General features: G+C 43.3%; 1 protein-coding gene across 2 annotated transcripts in view; it reads right to left on the reverse strand.

Annotated features, from left to right (window-relative positions):
- Nucleotides 1-16,806, reverse strand: part of CHN2 (chimerin 2) — a gene marked incomplete at its 5' end in the record, with an annotated part of 331,632 nt that extends 314,826 nt beyond the window's left edge. For both annotated transcript variants that reach the window (XM_082661915.1, XM_082661914.1), the window contains one exon: nucleotides 16,758-16,806. In XM_082661915.1, coding sequence (XP_082518041.1) covers nucleotides 16,758-16,806 — 49 coding nt within the window. The remainder of the gene's footprint in view (nucleotides 1-16,757) is intronic.
- Nucleotides 16,807-20,887: the final 4,081 nt, after the last annotated feature.

Consider the following 20,887-nt stretch of genomic DNA (forward strand, 5'->3'; position numbering starts at 1 on the left):
CCATCTCCATTCCAGGAAGGGGGTCATGACTGGACTGTGTGCACCACGGGAATCCTATTCTTGCCAGTGATTGGCTTGCATATGAGCATGTGAGAAAACTGTGACCAATGAGGCAAGGGGAAGTCTGCTGGGGGGAGGAATGCTTCTGAGACAGGTGTTCTTACTTTCCACCAAGTCAGGAGGAAAGTATTATCCCTTTTCTCTTTGTAAACGTGATGCCAGGGACTGCCGATGTCATCTTGACGCCAAAAGGAGAGTAAAGCTGAGGACAGAGCCCATCCACCAAGAGGGAGAGCCCACAGAACTGCAGAGAAGCAGAGAGAGTGGAATGCCACAGTGTATAGTATCCCTATCTCCCGCTTCTTTGGGGGTTTTCTGCAGAAGCATCCTAACCCATGCAATAATCACGCCCTGGAATGTTCTAGTCAGGAAATTAGGAAGTGTGAATGCGTTAGCATGAGAAATGAGAAATGTGTCAGCATGAGAAATGTGTCAGCATGAGAAAAATTACACGCACAGGATGTCCCAGGGACAGTGTGTCTTTTGTTAGGGAAAGCTTGGCCAAGGACATTAGCAAGTAGGAGGACCAACGTATAAAATCCACACCTGGGGTGAGACGTGAGGGCAGCTGCAGAGGCCAGCACAAGGCACAATACCCTGTCCACGTTGTCGCAGGGGACTCAGGGCATCCAGATTTCCCGAGGGAGGACACAGAACAACAAATCCACTGTAGCCCGTACCCACTTCCTCCTCTGGGTGCCAAGAAAATACTGCAAATGGGACCTTAAGGAAAGAACTAAGGAAGACGTTTCCGTACTTGCTTTGCCTTCACACTCCCATGAATGGGTATTTATGTGGATCTTGTGTGGGTACCCATCTTAGCTCTCCCATGGGGAGAAAGAAAGAGGACAGGCCATGAACAGGTTGAAGGGGAGCCAGTCATCGTATAAATTCATACAAGCCTTTGAAGATTGAAGCCTGCCCATGAAAGTGATGACCCAGGGACTCTGCTCCCCAAAGATGCCAGTCTCTATCTCCGTAAGCTCCCCACCAGAGCCAGATATTCCTCCAACCAACGGGAAGTCTATCTTGCTCTAGGAGACTCTAAACTTGTGGGGAAAGGAGGATTTCTACAACAACCTGGTACTCAAAACCAACAGGTCTTCTTAAAATGCTTATTGATTGGATTCATTGTAGTGCACTCTATGTGGTTCTAGAAAATTTCATATTTGTAATATTCATATTTTACATCTGATCTGATCAAATGCATTTTTCTCTACTTGTTCAGGGTGAAAGTAAGCACTGTCAGAACAGCTGAGACAGCTGTACCCATGTAATATTTTAGTCTTTCTAACAAAGTATTTACAGTACAATACTGTGATCTGACATGATCAAAGGGTGTCAGCTCTTTGATTAGAAACAACAAAAGAGCCAACAGATGATACCCTTGGAAACGTTTGCACATGCATCCATCTAGTGGGGCATGGAAGAGAGGAAGAGAGGCATCACTGCGCTGATAACATCCAGCAGCACCATGTACACAGTGGGAAACTTGGTTCCCAGATGACCGCCGTTCCACTTGGAGGGCATAAGAGTTGTGCCCAGGGCTTGAAAAGCTGCATAAAAATCTAATTAACTAGTCATGAGAAATGCATTAATTGCTTTGTCCAGCATCAGCAGAGACCTGCTGCTGTCCCTCATTTTTCAGCCAGAGGAGGGAGGACACCGTGGCCTTTAGGGGACACTGGGGAAGGAGGTATCTGCCTAGTGCAGGCAGAGCTGACCCTGAGAACCAGTCACAGAGAACACGTTTCTGTGGAACCTTTACAGGAGATCGGAGGCTGGCAGCAGAAAAAGATGAATGTGCAAACAAAAATGGGAAGAGGAGAGGTACCTCCATGTGTTGATAAAGATATCAGTGAATACTGGAGTGAATGCCTCCCATATGATTACAAGCATCCTATCTGGAAAGGACTTGATCTTTAAGTATATTCCAGTCTTTTCACCCTCTCATGCCTACTCTACTAATTTTTTGGCCTCTTTTAAATAACGGGTTTACTGAGATATAATTCACACACCTACAATTCACCTCTTTAAAAGTGTACAGTTCAGGGCTTCCCTGGTGGCGCAGTGGTTGGGAGTCCGCCTGCCGATGCAGGGGACACAGGTTCATGCCCTGGTCTGGGAGGATCCCACATGCCGCGGAGTGGCTGGGCCTGTGAGCCATGGCCGCTGAGCCTGTGCGTCCGGAGCCTGTGCGTCCAGAGCCTGTGCTCCGCAGCGGGAGAGGCCACAACAGTGAGAGGCCCGCGTACCACAAAAAAGAAAAAAAAGAAAAAAAAAAGTGTACAGTTCAATGACTTTTAGTGTAATCACACACAGGTGCAACCATTATTGCAATCAATTTTAGAACAATTTCATCACCACCAAAAGAAAGCCATACCCCATTAGTAGTCACTCTGGTTTCCCTCCAACCCTCCCAGCAGGAGGAAATAACTAATCGACTTTCTGTCGCTATGATTTGCCTATTCTGGACATTTCACATAAGTGGAATCATACAGTATGTGGTCTTTCTTAGCTGGCTTCTTTCACTTAGCATAATGTTTTCAAGGTTCATCCTTATTGTAGCACGTATATTTTATCCGTTTAAAACAAATTTCTCTACAGCTCTCCCTGTTGAACTCTAGCTTTACTACTTATGTTCCTTGAGTGTTCACTATTCACTCCTGAAAACTGCTTGTGAACTACAAATCAAGTTTAAAAAGAAGTCCTGGTTCAGAAAAGTCTATGTAATTTTTCTGGGAGTCTCCTATTGCAACTAAATGCAAATAATCTGTATTATCAGTTTAAAAAATACTAATTTTCTAAAAATCATTAAAGGCACGCAGCTAATGTGAAACAGTGATGGAATTTACATCACTTACAGAACTGATTTACCTACAAGAGATAAAAGAGGGACTATAGCGGCATTCCTTTGATAGACTTGGGATACTGACATATTCATTTACTCAACAACTAGTTATTGAGTGCCTACTACATGCCAGACACAGTTCTAGGCACTGGGGATTGACTGAACAAAACAGACAAAAAATATCCACCATCACGGAGCACGTATTTTAGTGATATGTGATAAAATCATTTCAAGAAAGAAAACCAAGGGAATAATAAGCAGGAAATTCAAAGTAGTGGTTACTCTGGAGGGAGGACACGGAAGGGGAGGGTGGGACGAATTGGGAGATTAGATTTGACATAAATACTCTACCATGTGTAAAATAGACAGCCAGTGGGAACCTGCTATATAGCACAGGGAGCTCAGCTCAGTCCTCTGTGATGACCTAGATGGGGGGATGGGGGGGATGGGGGGGATGGGAGGGAGGTCCAAGAGGGAGGGGATATAGGGATACATATAGCTGATTCACTTCGTTGTACAGCAGAAACTAACACAACATTGTAAAGCAATTATACTCCAATTAAGAAAGAGAGAGAAGGAAAAAGAAAGAAAGAAAGAAGGAAGGAAGGAAGGGAAGAAAGAAAGAAAGAAAGAAAGAGAGAAAGGAAGACAGAAGGTGGGGGAGGGAAGGGAGAAGGGAGAAGAGAACCCAGGAAGATGCAAGGGAGCAAAGTGTTTTAGGTTGGGTGGCAGCTCTCCTTATGTGAGTTACCTTGCTGTGCTTTGTAACTTGCATGTCTATTACAGATATTCATTTGCATATATTAATTATTACATCAAATTTGATTTATAAAAGAGCCACTCCTCTGGATTGGAAAGTATAAACAGTGATGTGCCTTTGGATGAGAGATTTGTCCAGGCTCATTTCAAATGTTTACGGGAATATGGGATGCACAGTGAAGTCTCACACTGAGTGGAGAAATTCTAAACTGGTGGGATTACGCTTCAAGATTTTGAAAGGTTGTTGAAGAAGAGCAAAATAATACATTTAGAAGAGATTTTTCCAGTTATATTAGATGATCATGAACTCTGCATCATCAACTTATCACCCAGGAAAGAAATCTATGGAGCATCTATTAGAATGGGAACTTCATGAGACCAGAGACTTTTACATTTTGTTCACAAATTTTCAATTTTCAAGTTTCTTTCACAAACATATTCCCATTTGATTCTCACAACAGGTATTATTAGCCCATTTCATGGATGAGAAAATGGAAATTCAGAGGGGGCCAAGTTAACACAGCCGTTGGTGCTAGTGTTTGGGCCAGATCCCCAACTTCACAGCACGTGATACATGACACATCACCCTTGAAGTCCAGGGTTCAAATGAACCCACATTTATTTACAAAGCCAGGAATGGATGTTAAAAATAAGTTTCAGAGAGTTACATTCAAAGCAATAAAAAGAAACACAAGTCCACTCTGAGGACAGAAAATGGATGGAACTCATTACTATAAGAAGAAGCACAAGCTAGAGCTACATATGCTCTCAGAAACATGTTTACATGAATTCCTGAATGACAGATTTACACTCAGTTATTTATGAAAAATAAGATATCTGCAGGGCATCTCTTCCCTGAAAGACTGCTGTGCATTTTTACAAAATACCCCTTAATGTTATTCCTGGGGTTAGAATATAGAACCAAATAAGTACGGTGGCAATTATTATGTTCTTGTGACAAATTACATTGTCTAGTTCCAAATCATGTCTTCCGTTCATAATTCCCTAGGATTTGCTGTGGTTATGCTCCTAATCTGAACCTGATATTATTTCAAGAGAGTTGACAAAGCCACTGTCAATTGCTTTTTCCTCTGAGGAAGAACTCACATTTGCTTTAAAAAAAAAAAAAAAGAAAGAAAAGCACGTGGGTTAGTTTGGTCGCTTAAAACAAGCATAGGGCTCTCACAGGGACAAAGTTCAACCCTCAGGCACATCACATAAGAAAAAAAACCCCTCTGTGCCCAGGTTACTGACAGTACCTTCAACCCTAGATATGGATCACGAGGGAGATAACCAGAGGACACCTGATTGAACTCACCAGACCCCCAACGAGAACTTAACTGCTCACAGCACTTCCTGAAGGAGACATCATAATGCTCTCTTTGCATGTGAAAGTCAGCAAAATAGTATTATTTACCCAATAAACACGGTTTTACAGTCTCACTGTCTGCAGGGACAAACATTGTAGAACAAAATGGCTAATTTTTCTGTAATAAAATGAATTTGAATGAGCAACTTAAATCAGTGTTAGGCAGCCAAATTATGTGTATTAATATCTACACATCATTAGCAAAATCCCAAGTGAATTTTTTCATTACCGAAAGTAATGCTAGGCTTGACTTTTCACTTCCCTTGATATTAACATACATTTGGTGGGAAATAACTTTTGTTTGAAACCCAATCCACTTTGGCTTTCTGTGTATACATATACACATAAACACACACATATAGACATATACCGCGCATGTACATGCGTGTATACACATATGCATACTCATGGCAAGAAGCTTCAGGTCAAGAGAAAATGTGTTCCTTATTCTCTCAGCTTCTCTTTCCAACTTCATAGCATTATCGCACGGCAGGCTTTCTTTGGAAAGAGGGGTATACATAAAACTCACAAGTAAATATGTAAAGTCTAGAACTATCGTGAAGCAAAAACCAAAAAAAAAAAACAAAGCACAAAACCTATATAAACAAGAATCTGATGAAACTCCCAGTTTGTCCCTCTCTATAGTATTTCATTTCAAAGTCACTGTACAGACCCAGAAAAATGAAGGATGTCTCTCAGTGTCTGAGACTAATCCAAAACAGGGACTTAAGAATCAGGGCTGAACTGGACCTGGGGGGTGGGAGGGAGGGTAAGTTTCTGGCTTGGAAAGTGGACAGGACGGCAACCATGAGAGCCACTGAGCCAAGCAGCAGGGATTCTGTGAGAAAGGCTACAACATTCTCACTGGAGTTGTCCAGACCAGTGCTGTCTAATCCAAATATAATGTGAGCCACATATGTAATTTTAAATATTCTGGCAGCTACATTAAACATTTTTAAATAAGTTTCTTAAAATATGTTTTCTTTTAACCTAATATCCAAAAAATGTTATCATTTCAAAATATAATATAACAGAGTTATTCATGAGACATTTTACATTCTTTTTGTTTTGTACGAAGTCTTCAATTCTGGTGTGTATTTTAGCTTGCAGCCCATCTCAGACTAGCCACATTTCAAGGGCTAAGTTGCCCAGGTGGCTACCATATTGGACAGTGCAGGTATAGGTCTTGAGAAGACCCTTACAGGTCAGTGTTGCAGCCCTCACACTCTAGTAGATGCTGCAGAAGATTTACCCCCAAAACCATGCTCCCTGCTTCCTGCTTACTTGCTGCCCCCAAAATTGATCTTTCTCAGGTTTATTCCTTGGAAACAAAATTATTTAAGAAAAAGCACTTTACATTGTTAGAGTGGCATTATGTGAAATAACTAAGAAGTGCTAGGTTTCCTTTCCTTGAAGAAGATAGTGTTCAGCCAGGACTGAGGGTAGTCCTCAGGGCAGTGATGGGGCATGATGAAATCTAGGTACTGGGCCTCTGAAGAGAAAAGAACTATGTAAGGTTATCACCCAAGTGATTCTGTGATTCATACTGCCTGAAATTTGTGATCTGAATCATATCAATAAAGAACAAGCATTCATGCCACAGGCTTCTGGCTAGTGTGGTTTCTGAGGCCACTGGCCTCAACATCCACCTCTTCCTTGACAGCTGCTTGACACTTGAAAGATACCCTCCACCTTTCCATTTTTTTGTTCCACTTGAAGATGGTAACAGAAGTTCAAGGAGGAGGGCAGCTTCCTTTTCGTAGGAACTGTCATGTTCCTGCATCTTATATGCACACATTTCCCCCCAATTAAATGTGCTGAAAATTCCAAAAGCTAACTTTATTTTCCAAAAACCAGTGCATTTTCTTTGCCCTGTATGTGGGCTTTTGCAGAAGCAAAATACTTCTAGGCAAATGGTTTGCTGATGGCCAAGTTGGCAGAAAATCTCTCTTAAATAGCATAGCTTAGATATGCCACTAGCAACCTCAGTCCACACATTCACAATTTCCCTATTTTATTTATAATTTTGGGGAAGAAATGCAGTTATAAGATCCAAACTTCTTTTGGATATGGCATTTTTTCCTCTTGGAGGGTGAAATTACAACTCACTGTGGGTTTATTTCAAAAAGAAATGGAGCTGCCATTAAGGAAACTACAGACCATTTTTTAAAAAGCTTGAATCAAACTTCAGGACTAGCAGTGTTTATCAACATTTTAATTACTCTTCCCAACATTATATTCTAGCTGTCATTCCACAGTTTGCCTCAAAGTTATGAAAAAATTACTTATGAAAAGCCAATTTGCAGAATTAGTAAAATCCAACCCAAGCAGCACAAGGAGCAAACACAAGAATGGGTGAACATTTTATCAAATTTTCTATCCTTAGCTAATTAATTTTACATTAGTAAAGTCCCTGTCTTAGAACTTCATACCCTGTCTACAAGTGTTGCCCAACAGAATCTTTTGCAGAATGGTGGAAATGTTCTATTTCTGCGTGGCCTAATATGGTAGCCACTAGCTACCACAGTAGTACCATGTGTACTACTAAGCCCTTGAAATGTGCCTACTACAACTGAGGAAATGAATGTTTTTAATTTAAATTTAAATAGCTACATGTGTCTAGTGGTTACCATATTGGACAGCATAGCTATATATAGTTAGGGCAGACACCAGATCACTTAAGTCTCTGTCTCTGTTGACACAACAGCCTTGAGTTCTAAGGCCCATCTAACATACAAAGCGCTTTATGACCTCTTTGTTGAAAATATTAAATAATTAAATAGAACAGCCTGTATGAAGCCAGACAGAAAAAACATCTGCGAGAAGTTCTCTAAGGATGATAACTACTCTTTAGGATGAGCCAGGAAGGAGGATGGAGAATGATGTTCTGGAAACGTGGGTCCTAGACTACAGTTCAGCTCTAGCCCCACCACCAACTAGGTGAGCGGCACTGGGCAGTTCCTGGAGTTCTTTGGACCCTGATTCTCTTGCTTATACTATGCTGGCATCTTCTAAACAACCTCCAAGGCCCCTCTTTGGTCCAAACCTACAGTGAAAAGTCAGGTCAATCCAGGTCGGGAGAAAAAAACCAACAATTCTCAGGCAGAAATTGTTGCGTGTGTTCTGCCTGACCTGCTTCTGTAATTTCAGCTCCTTTATGCTTTCACTTAAGATATAAGCTAAGAAATAGACATTCTGCTGCCTGAGGATTCAGAATCTGGGAGTTGCATGAGATGATAACAGGACTTGATATGCTCACACAAAATGGAACGCTTTTGAAATGCCAGTGAAGAAAATCAACTGAATGCTAAGTAGTACTTTCCTTTTTTTGCCTAATTTTTTTCTTTCACTGAGAAAATTTTCAAACCTTTAGAAAAGTTGCAAGAATAGTACAATGGATACCTATATACCCTTCACCTTGCAAGACTATTCTCAAGTATAGATACTCACAAGTCTAATATCCTGGGTGTTCACTCTGAAGAGTAATGATGTGATAACACCTCCCAGTTCGTATTGCTGGTGAGAATAAGCTTTGGTCAGACTGAGGTGAGGGTCTGGCTAACTACTGAGGGCAACAAAATAAAGCACAAGTATGTAACTATATTTTCTCTGTCAACCATGAGCATGGATTTCAGCGGTGAACTCTAATGTCAGCAACTTTGTAAACAGATAGAAATGAACCAACCCCTTATGTTTCAAGAGGGAAAAGCACGATCTTTGAAATTAGGAAGACTTTGCTCTAATCCTATCACCTCAAATCCAAGCCCCATCCCTCTCTGAACCTATTTCTTTGTTTACAAAATGGGATATAATGTCTGCCTCAGAGAAATATTGCGAAAATTGTGTGAGATAATGTAAACAGAATGACACTTAGCAGCCATTCAGTAGTGTTAGTTGCTTTTACAGTTTACTATGCATTTTCCCAAACAGTACTTCAGGAATGACAACCCCATGGGATAAATTTGTCAGATATCACTATTTCTGGTTTACAGCCAAGAGAACTGAGGCTCAGAGACATTAAGGGAAGGAGACAGGGAAAAGAGAACTGGCCTCTAATAAGCAGGCGTGCTGGCCAGGTCTGTAGAGGGGATGCTTCTATCACCTCTGTCGATGCTCATCTCAGCTCCAGAAACAGACTCTCACAACTGCAGTTTGCAGCGAGGCATTTAAGGTTCAGAGGGGCTAACTTCACCAAAGACCACATAGCTAGCTAGTTGGTTTCGTTAAGTATCTGGTTAAAGTGCCTATGTTAAGGGTTGAGGAGCCTTGGTAAAGGGTTCAAGGGCCTTGGTTAATGGTTTAAGGGTCCTGGTTAAGGGCTTAAGGGCTCTGACAGAAGATTTAAGGGCTTTGGTAAAAGATGTAGGTGCCCTGGCTAAGGGTTTAAATATCCTGGTTAAAGGTTTAAATGTCCGGAATCTTCTGATTCCACATTTATGGCTCTTCCTACAACATCTAACGAAGACACATTTCAGAAGGTGGGATCTCTCCCCAGCTCAAGGAAGCAGACTGTTTCTCCAGATCTATTTGATTCTTTTTTTTTTTTTTTTTTACATTGGAGTATAATTGCTTTACAATGTTGTGTTAGTTTCTGCTGTACAAAAAAGTGAATCAGCTATATGTATACATATATCCCCTCCCTCTTGGACCTCCCTCCCACCCACCCCTCATCCCACCCATCTAGGTCATCACAGAGCACAGAGCTGAGCTCCCTGTGCTATATAGCAGGTTCCCACTAGCTATCTACTTTATACATTGTAGTGTATATATGTCAATCCTAATCTCCCAATTCATCCCACCCTCCCCTTCCCCCATGTCCACCCATCCATTCTCTACATCTGCATCTCTATTCCTGCCCTGCAAATAGGTTATTCAGTATCATTTTTCTAAATTCCACATGTATGCATTAATATATGATATTGGTTTCTCTCTTTCTGACTTACTTCACTCTGTATGACAAACTCCTTCCACATCTCTACAAATGACCCAATTTCGGTCCTTTTCATGAGTTAGTATTATTCCATTATTTATATATATATATATATATATATATATATATATATATATATATATATATACACACCACATCTTCTTTATCCTTTCATCTGTTGATGGACATTTAGGTTGCTTCCATGACCTGGTTATTGTAAATAGTGCTGCAATGAACATTGGGGTGCATGTGTCTTTTTGAATTATGGTTTTCTCAGGGTATATGCCCAGTAGTGGGATTGTTGGGTCATATGGTAATTCTATTTTTAGTTTTTTAAGAAACCTCCATATTGTTCTCCATAGTAGCTGTATCAATTCAGATCTATTTGATTATGCCAGGCAACTGGCATCTAGCCTCTCTCCTCGACAAAATGCTCTCCTCCACAGGCCCACCAAAGGCATGGGGTGATTGGCGGCCTGCATAGTGAGTGGGCGATATCTCAATTCCAGGAATCTGATCAATGTCCCCTCTGACCTGAGGTGATGATGACATTTTAAATAAGGTTATTAATTGAACACCTTTCTTAGAGAATGTCTATGGGAACTAAGACCTTGGATGATTGAAAATAGCACTTTAAACTGTGGAGGTGACACTGTGAATGGGCTGAAGTTGGGTGACGTTGACAGGCCAAACTGCTGAAGCAAGGCCATGTTGTCATTAGGCCATACTCTAAAGACTATATTAGAAGACTGGTCCCCACGATGGTGTTCAGTTAGTAATAAATGAGGGAAGAAGCAGGTTATTTGCACAAGCAGCTGGTGGATGGCTCTCCCCCAGTGCACACATGCCATCTTCAGCCTCAGACCCCAGTGGACAGCCACACGGGTCCCCTGGCAGAGCAGCCTGCATGTGGGTTCAGCACATTCCAACTGGGTTTTCCTCTAGCCATGGAAACTTTACATAAACCTCTGCTTTCGTCTGTAACTTTGAGACACATGAGTGTGTTCTGTCACACCCACCAGCCTGCACCAGAGATGGAGGTGTCCATCTTGATGCTCTGACCAGAATCCACGTGAGAACAGTAGCTGCCTTTCCCACTGAGCAAGTGGAAGGAGAAGCAGCAAGGTGCCTGGAGGACTAGGAAACTATTAACAGTAAAGTAGACCAAAGGCAGGGTTTCTGAAAACATCTCTAAATAGAAATGTGACCAACATAATAACTGATGAGAAAACCAAAAGGGAGAAAGAAAGAAAGAGACAGAGAGAGAGGCAAGCCAACCATTCATTTTGAAAATTCAATGACATATTTTAGGAGCCATGAAATGTGAATACATTCATAAAAGATAAATCATGGGTGAATGATAGCTGGGTGCTATTAATCTTATGTCTATCACTCAGTTCCTTTCTCTTTCTTTATATCTAACTATCTTGGCAGGAATCTTAACCTTCTGGCAGAAAACGCTTTCCCAAACCATACCAAGATGACACTGCTCATGTATAGGTTTTCCAATCCTAATGTCCGGTTATTTTCACCATTGTGTGAAAACAGGAGACCCTGCAGAGCAGCAGAAGGCCCTCAGCAGGACTGACACTCAGGCCAAGCCCCAGGAGGCAGTGCAAAGAACACATTGTTCAGTTAAACCCCACAGAGACTGGCCTCAGAAAATACCTGGGGTATGCATCCCCCAAAAGTTGAACAAATGTCAAGGTCATTCAAAACTCTTCACAGGGTTAGTGGGAGTGGGGGGGGCATCTGGAGTTTTAACAAAAGTACACAAATCAGTGGGCCTTTGTCAAACACTGCAAACAAGCTGTCATGCTTAAGAAGAGCCTCCTTTTCTCTCAGATTTTATATCACTGAGTTCATCTCAGGTACCACAAAGTACAGTGAAAATCTAATAAGTTAAAATAAGCTGTGGAAAGGTCACCAGAAAAACAGCAAAAAACAATATTCTTCAACTGAGTGAATGATTTCTCTCAGGGGATTGACTTTTAGATTGTGAATTTAAAAATATTTGCAATGTTTCTGAAATTGCAATTTTTTTGTGCACACGATTTCAAATAAAGGTGATCAAATCTTCCTGCCGTTCTAGGTGACTGAAATTAAACTGCCAGCAGTTATCACTAAAACAAAGGTAAAGCTATTTTGCTTACACATAATTGAATGTTTCTGAAGTCTAAAGGACTAGAAGACTTCTCAGTGTGAATGTCTGTTTCAACAAAGATACCCTGTTTTGTAGTATTGGATCCATGGAGTTTCTAATTACACGTATATAAGTCTTGGCAGCATTACTGTAGTTCAATTTTGCCTTCTGCATCTAGGAATGTGAAAGATTTGTATATGCCGCTGGTTGTGACTCGCCAATAACAAGTAATGAAAATTCCTATTTATCATTTCTAGGATCAACACCAGTTTGACAGCAGAAAATGGCATTACTTACCGGGCACACAATTACTGTTGTATAGAATCTGGAAAAATAAATCCCTCAATCCATTCAGGAATGTTCTTTTCCCAATTACGGTTTCAATGACTCTGCACATAACACTGATTTTTACCTTTTTCTATTTGCATTTTAATTTCAAAAGTCCCTGTCAATATTATTTCTATAATACAGTGTGTTTATGTTTTCAAAATCTTAACAACTTCTTATCCCAGGAGTCCCTTTATTATTTAATTTTTTACTTTGTTCAGTTACTGGAAAACATCTCATAGCTTCTTTATCTATTACTTTACTTGAGTTGATTTTTTTCGTTACTTTATGAAATTACCCATTTGGTGATCACATGACTAATATGCAAAAAGTTCTTATTTCAATTATAAAAGCAAATCTAATTCATGACTATTAAGAGAAGTACTTTGCAAGTCAACCACTGTTTATTTCAGAATATAATCAAGTACCACAGGCTAGATTAAAAACTTAAGGATAGGGATTTTTTTCCCCCTGATTTAAAATAAAACAGGTAATCAAACCTTCCTGCCAACCTAGGTGCCTGTGAAATTTAATCACCAGCAGTTATCATTAAAACAAAGGCAAAGCAATTTCTTTTCTTTTTTCTTTTTTTTTTTTTTTTTTGTGGTATGCGGGCTTCTCACTGTTGTGGCCTCTCCCGTTGTGGAGCACACGCTCCGGACGCACAGGCTCAGCGGCCATGGCTCACGGGCCCAGCCGCTCCGCAGCATGTGGGATCCTCCCGGACCGGGGCATGAACCCGCGTCCCCTGCATCGGCAGGCGGACTCTCAACCACTGCGCCACCAGGGAAGCCCCAAAGCAATTTCTTTTACACATAATTGAATATTTCAGAAACACATTTCTAAAGAGTTCTCAGAAAATGTATTTAAAAATTAATTTTAACCTGATTATTTCATCTCTTGTGACTCAGCTGGTAATGTAGAATAAATGAGATGCTTGGGTAATGTGGTCCAACAACAGCAGGTAAGAACATATTCTCAGGAAAATCAGATAATTTTGAGCTTAATGTGAGTAAATTATTAGATTTTTACTCTTCACACAAATCCATCCAAACCTAAACCTCCCAGAAATAGAGGCTATTCGTCTAAGAGAGGTTTAACCCATGGTATTCTATTCAAGTTCACCTCTCCATATCCTGGACCCTACAGAATCAACCATTCCTTTCTCAGTGCTCAATTGCCCAAGTATGTCCTAAGGTACTGGAGAGCTGTGCCACTAAACCCATTGCTACCTGAGCAGAAAGAAACTGTCCAGAGAAGAGGAACCACCAAGAAAACAGGTCAATAGCCCTAAGGAGGGAGTTGAAAATTAGGCAATGAACTTCCCTATCTCCAGGTCTTTGCCTAAGATCTTACCTCTTCCTGAAATGCCTTTCCCGCGCTCTGCTTTTTGAAAACATTCCACTCATCCTTCAAGGCTCAACTCATATGTCACCCCTACTGACCCCTCACAACTGAGGTCATCACTCTCTTCCCTGCACTCTCCTCCCCATAATTTATTTTATCAAAATGGAAAATAGATTGCTATTTGCTTGTCCATCTCTGCTGCTGGATGGAGAGGAAAAGGATCTTGACGCATTTTTCTATTCCATACACTTGGGATTATGCCTGAAACCTAAAAGAAACTTAATAAATGCTTGTTTAATGGAGCTCAAACCGCAAGACCAAACTTAACATGCAAGGTAAGAGGCAGACGTGATGTGTGTTGGACTTATTTCTGTCCCTAAAGTCTGAGTCAGTGAGAGCTTTCTTTTTCATTCCTCCAAGGAACAAACTTTATTCACACCAAGCACTTATTTAGTGCCACACCCTGTGCTAAACGCTCTATACACGTTATCTGACTTAACCCCCATGACATTCTTATGAAATAGTTCCTGTTATTAGCATCAGTCTCATTTATCGATGAGGAAATTGAGGCTTGGAGAAGTTAAATAACTTACCCCAAGTTACCCACTGCTGGAGCCAAACTCAAGGACAATAATCCCAGAACTTCAGAACTTGAAGAAATCCTTTAAATTATCTTCCTCACTTAACCTCCTTGAATCTGATGCTTATAACTTACTGCCTGGCACATAGTAGGCCCTCCAAAACGGTGATTAATAGATTGATGGAGTGTCCTAATTTTTCAGACTCTGGCCTTTGCCTGAGAGAACCCAGCTGCCACCACAAACAGGCTCTATTCTTTCCTGCCCAACACCTCCCACAGGTGTGAATTGCTTGTGTCACCTGAATTATTCATGATCCACACGATGGTGAGCTTAAAAAGAGAATGCTGGATCTCAAATTTTTCAAGACAAAGTGCCTGATTAATTGGTGAATTAGCCAATATAAGCTCATGGCCCATGGTTGAGTCATACCAAAAAATATACCTCTGCCCACTTTTTGAATTTAAGCTTTCGCAAAATTTTCCAGTTTCCATTAGGATTTAAAACAGTGGTAACTAAAGCAGAAAAAAGAACCATCACAAGCATCTCTATTCTATCTACAAAGCAATTAACATCATCTAAAGCTTATACTGTGCTGCTTCAAACCCATGTATTCTTCCTAAGGCTGAGTTAGGTTTTTCAATAACATTCCTTAAGCTTAAGGAGATCTTTCATCAAGATCTGAAAATTCAGATGCCACAGCATCTGTAATTTATACCTTCAGTAAATCATGTGATAACACTGCCTTATTGTCCTTTATCCTTTCTTCTTTCCCTTCGTCACCTCTCCCCCACCAGTTCATTTTCTTGTGGGCCATTTTCGGAGAGGGATAACCATATGCTAATCATAAGCTAACATCACTGTGTTTTAAATTCAATGTTAGTCAACCAAAATGAACTGAAAAGCAGCAGCAGTGGTTTGGGGGTACTAAAAATAAGCTGTAGCATTTGCTGAGTTCTCAGAATTAAAACCACAGGCGGTCAACTTGTTGCTGCTCTTAATAAGATATGACTGTTCTGCCCCATTGGTTGCTACTACCAGAAACTTCAACTACATCGTACACATAACAACACTGTGCTTTTCATTAGTTGGCAGTGATCAAGAAAGGAAGTGCTATTTCCCTGGAACTAAAACCTGCCAAAAAAGATAATAAATGGCTTTCAAGTGATCACCTTGTTCCACGTCACAACTGCACCTTAGTCAAATCACCTTGCATTTATGATTTAATTAGTCACACATCTAGAGATATGGTTCCTTAATGCTTGGCTTGCTGTCCAATGCCTCCAACAAAGTGTTTCTTCTTGTGAGTTTAATTTTCGGGTAATAATTTAAAACACACACACAATAGGAATTAATACAATATTGATATATTAAGCATTTCCATTAGGACTTCAAGACCTTCTTGACCCATGAATGCTGTAAACTACACTAAATGTCTTATCAGCTAACCCTTTAGGGTTTGTCATTAAAGTTTTCAATGACTAGCGAAGTACAAGAATTCTACCTAATGCATCATCCTGATTAGAAACCTGTCATACTCAGAATCCAGTGGGTCTGCTTCTATTGATTCCTACTCCTTCAGATTCATTAGCAATTTGTTCTCTTCAATTAGACCCGCTGTTCAACGTAGAAAAGCTGAAAGAAGCCCTTCCTTCCTCGGCCGCACTTGAAAAAAAAAAATATGTATGCCTGGAAAGTAAAATCACAGAACATATTCCAAGAGGCCACAGAGGAAAATCACACACACACACACACACACACACACACACACACACACACACACACACACACTTGCAAACGGGCAAATTGTCAAAGGCTGGCTCGACCTCGCGTCCCCTAACTCGCTTCGATCAGAACCAGAAAGAGAATTACCTCTATCTCAAACCCATACCCCAAGCGTGGGTCTCCACGGAGCTAATTTCTGAAACAAACAAAGAAAATCAAGTCTGCGAGAAGCGAGGGTTTGCTCCCCACTGCCTTGAATGTGGACATCCCGCGGAGCGGGCACCCCAGAGCTAGCGGGTTGGGGCGCCCAGTGTCACCCTAACCTTCCCCGCCCCGCCAGCCCGGGTTCCAGCGGCGCCAGAAAGTGCGAGCCCGCCCCTACCCGGTTCGCTTCTCGCCTGCTGCTCCCCAAATCTCCAGAACCCCCGCGTCTGCACACTAAGGGCGCCCCGCTCCCCCACCTCTGCGCTGTCAGACGCCAGGCGCGGAGGTGCTGTGGGCACCGAGGGTGCTGGCCAGCCAAACAAGTGTCACACCGGCCGCCTGCCCTCACCCCGGGAGAGCGGGCAAGACGGCCACAGGTAGGCTCTCTCCATCCCAGAGTGCGGGGCGAGGGCAGCGGGCGACAGACCCAGCGGGGCAATCGCGCCCGACGGGCTGAAACTCACCGGAGGACACCGAGGAGCCGGACAGGCTGGAGTTGCTGGACGCTGCCATCTCCGCGCGCCCCGCGCGACGCTGCTCGCTCAGCCGCGGTGCGGACGCCGCCGCCGCTGTCCTGGCCCGGCAGCTCGCAGCCTCCGCGGCCCCCAGCCCATGGCAAAGTCCTGGGGACGCGCAGAAAGCACCAGCCTCCGGACTCTGCCTGCACTTCCTGCTCCGCCAGATGACGCGCTGCTGCCGCCGCTATTTATTTGTGGTTTCCGTCACTCTCGGCGCCTTCGCACGCTTTTCTGCGAGTGTCGAGGGTAGGTGGGAGCGGAGGGAGGCCGAGGGGCGGCCGAACCAGACGAATCGTGCCTCCAGCTGAGCCCCAGCTGCGGTGCGCGCTCCCCAGCGCGCGGCTGGGACCAGGGCGCCCGGGCGGCCCCGAGACGCCCCGCCGGCTCCCCGCACCCTCCCCCCGGCTCCCCGGCGGCACTTCAAGCTGCCCGGGCAAAGGCGGCGGGAGACAGACAGACAGAGCGACCTCCCCCTTCTCCCTCCTCCCCAACTCCGCTCGCGCGCACACAAAGGAAGGAGAGGAGACGCGGGAGCTCGGGGGCTGGTTCAGCTGCCGCGGGCTTGACAGCTCCTGCGACGGGGGCTGGAGGGGGAGGCTGTGGGCTGCAGGGCGGGGCGACACTGGCCTGGGGAGCCGGACCCCGAGGTGCCGGGGAAGCCGCTGGGGGGCGCGGGGTGAGCATGGCTGCGGTGCGCAGCGCGGCTCCAAAGGTTTGAGGGCGACCGGGTGTGGGGCGTGGGGGAAGGTGGCGGGACTCGCGACGCCCGCCCGGACTCGGGAGCAGCGACACAGCCGGGGTGCGATCCAGAGGGCGAAGGCGGGGTCACTAAGGACACGATGCTAGGCGTAAGGGGGCCTGGGATGCCAGAGCGGCTATGGAGCGCTCCTTGCACTCCCCTCCAAATTGTCCTTTGTCGCTCTGGAGCTGAGGATTCCTGCCCTGCAAGAAGGTGCGTTTCCTAAAATACCCTCAAAACACCCGGCAAGCCAATCCGGCTGCTCTTAAGTACCCCAGCCATGGACAGTGCCCGACGGGTCCACTGGGCTTTTGAGCTGGGCCTTCAAAGAAATAGAGACGTTCCAGATATGCCATCAGGCCCACACAAAGCCGGGTGTCAAAGAAAAAGAGGTTCTCACACTGCAGTCTTGCAAAGGATCTTCACAAAAGACTTAAGACTTAGCAGCAGGTCCAATTGTGCCCTTTCTGGATAAGGAACTACTCAGGTGTGTGAGAGAAAGAGACTCTGGCACAAGGTGTGTACTTTACTCCTGTATTTAAACCTAAATTAATTTCACTGGGAGGAAATATCACGCAGATTTTTTAAGTCTATTTCACGCTCCCAGCAGGGTAATCGGTTCTTTCATTCCTGAAGCCACAGAAAACTGTGAAATTTGAACAGAAATTGTTAGTTCAAAGGAAAAAGCAAACATTAAAGGAATGAAAGTACTCTCATTATGTAGCAAAGTGGAAATTGTTCACATTGTGGTTGTTCAATTTTTAAAAACATGGTTAAAAGGACATAGTCAATTTAAAAATTATCAGGAGTGACACAGGAACAGCAGCCAATCCTAGGGGGTCCACCTCAACCAAGCACCTAACACACAGTGAATAATCACAGTATGCACCCATGTCACATTTTCTAGTTGATTTAAACTTTTTTTTTTTTTAATTCCCTCCAGGATGCCATCCCAGTGTATGTTCCCAATAAGGCTCTTTTTTTTTTTTTTTTTTTTTTTGCGGTACGCGGGCCTCTCACTGTTGTGGCCTCTCCCGTTGAGGAGCACAGGCTCCGGACGCGCAGGCTCAACGGCCATGGCTCATGGGCCCAGCCGCTCCGCAGCATGAGGGATCTTCCCGGACTGGGGCACGAACCCGCGTCCTCTGCATCGGCAGGCGGACTCTCAACCACTGCGCCACCAGGGAAGCCCTTGTTTTGTTTTTAATGCAGCTTGCAGAATAGTTGAGGGCTCCGGAGCACTCTCCAGTCACATTGGACTGAGTCCTCCTGACACTCATCTACATGGAACTTGAAACATCCCAGCCTGGTATACGGAGACCCAAGCACCTCCACTCCGCCCCCCCTTCCATTCTTCTTCTTCTTTGTGTAATGCAGCCTTGATGCAGCTTAATGTGGAGCCCTTCAAGGACATATGGCCCATCACAACCTTGACCTCTCTGTCAGAATAGAATTCCTGTTTTTTTCAGAGTTCTCCTGACCAAAGGCATCATCTACCTCTCTGACTAGTGATCTGTGTATCCCTCCAGATCTTTAGCTGGTGGACTGTCTGACTTGGCTATGTCACCTAGTAGGGTTGTCTCCCTCTGGGCTTTGAAGGAGACTACACCTGGATTCAAACTCTGGTTCTGCCACTTATTAGCTGTGGGACCTTGAGCAAATTACTCACATTTGCTGAGGTTCAGTTTCTCCACCCCCAACCAAACTCCTGATAATGTAGGGCGTGGTGAAAATTAAATGACATGAGATGTGTAAAGTCACAGTGTACCTGGTATACAGTTTGTGCTCCATAAGTGATTGTAAATTTTTTACTTGAAAGATGGAATCTATGATTTGAACAACTTTGGCTTTCTCCACTGCATCTGGAGATAACTGGAGATAACTAATCAGCAGTGACCTGTTCTACCAGGGGAAATGCTCATCTTCGGCCCAAGGTTTGTATCTATCTTGTCCCAAATCAAGAAATATGCCAACAGGTTTCATCACTCAGAAGTCTCACAAAGGGATGTCAAATTCTATTTCTGCAGTTTGGATGATGATATCTACCCTCATAGAGCTTTACAGTCCTTAGTTAGAGAAAGTAAAGCATGGCCCTGTGAAGTAGATTATTTTTTTATTCCCAGTTGACAGATGAAGGGACAGAGGGACACTTGCTGTGAAGGCATCACCCCAAGGCACCCTGTGTACAAAAGTAGAATAAGATGGAAAATAATTTTTTTTCCACTGGGTCCAGAGGTCAGAAGAATACAAGACCAACAAATACGCTTGCTGAGTAGAAACGGGATGACTGGGGAGGCTTAGCTAATTGGTAGGAGATGGACGGAAACTCTGAAGTCCATTATTTTGAAGAACAAAAGGAAAGCTCTAGGTTCAGTACTAAAATCTGAAAGTTAATCAATAACTTGGATTGTTAAAGTCATAACCAACAGAGAAAACTCAGCAGGCATGATCGCTCACCATCAACTTAGTTTCAGAGGCTTAATGGCTCGCTGCTACTTGCAAAAATGTTTAATATCAATATATTAGCAGAAGGGAGAGGAAACAAGATGCTAACCTCCTCAGTAGGCTCAGGAACCTGTTTGTGGACCTTCCAAAGCATTCCTCTAAATGAAGCAATAAGAAAATTCATTCATATATTTTATTCACTCATGTACGGCCTTATTTCTAGGTAATGCCTATCTGCTGGTAAAAACGGAAATATTGGTGCTACAAAGATCTTAAGTCTGTTTGAGAAGTAGGGATTTTTTAAAGATACTTCTACCTTCTTTCTTCAAAGAGTAAAGTACTTATGGGATGAAAGGAGTCTTGATAACTTAGTCTATTTAGGCTTAAAAATTACCATTTTGTTTTAACCTAGCATTCGTGCTTAGCTTAGCATTTAAAGCCTTCCCACCTTCCCTTTCCAAACATATTTCCTGTTGTCCCTGTCACAAACGTAACCCTGCCTCACCTCGCCCCCTAACCGCTGGGGCTGCCAGCACTGGCCTTTTCCCATCCCTCCCTGCTGGACCTCCTACAGACCGTGAAGGTTCAAGAAGAATGTACCTTCTTGGGGAATCGTCCCTGAACCCCAAGCCAGAAATCGGCTCTCCTTCTGTTGAATTCCTATAGTCTTTTCTCTGCGCCTCTCAAATGGCAGATGCTCTGTCTTGCTTTGGTCACAATTGTGGAACATATTTGACCTCCCTACTTTACTAAAAGCTTCCTGGGGGGTAAGATCCTTGTCTGGCCGGCCTTTGTAGTCTCTACCATGCTTTACACGCAATAGGTGCTCAGTGGATATCTGTGGAATAAGTGAGTAAACCAAGGAACAAGTGAATCCATGAATGGTTCTCAT

The sequence above is a fragment of the Grampus griseus genome, assembly GCF_964374135.1.
Source record: "Grampus griseus genome assembly, chromosome: 9".
Lineage (NCBI taxonomy): Eukaryota > Metazoa > Chordata > Mammalia > Artiodactyla > Delphinidae > Grampus > Grampus griseus.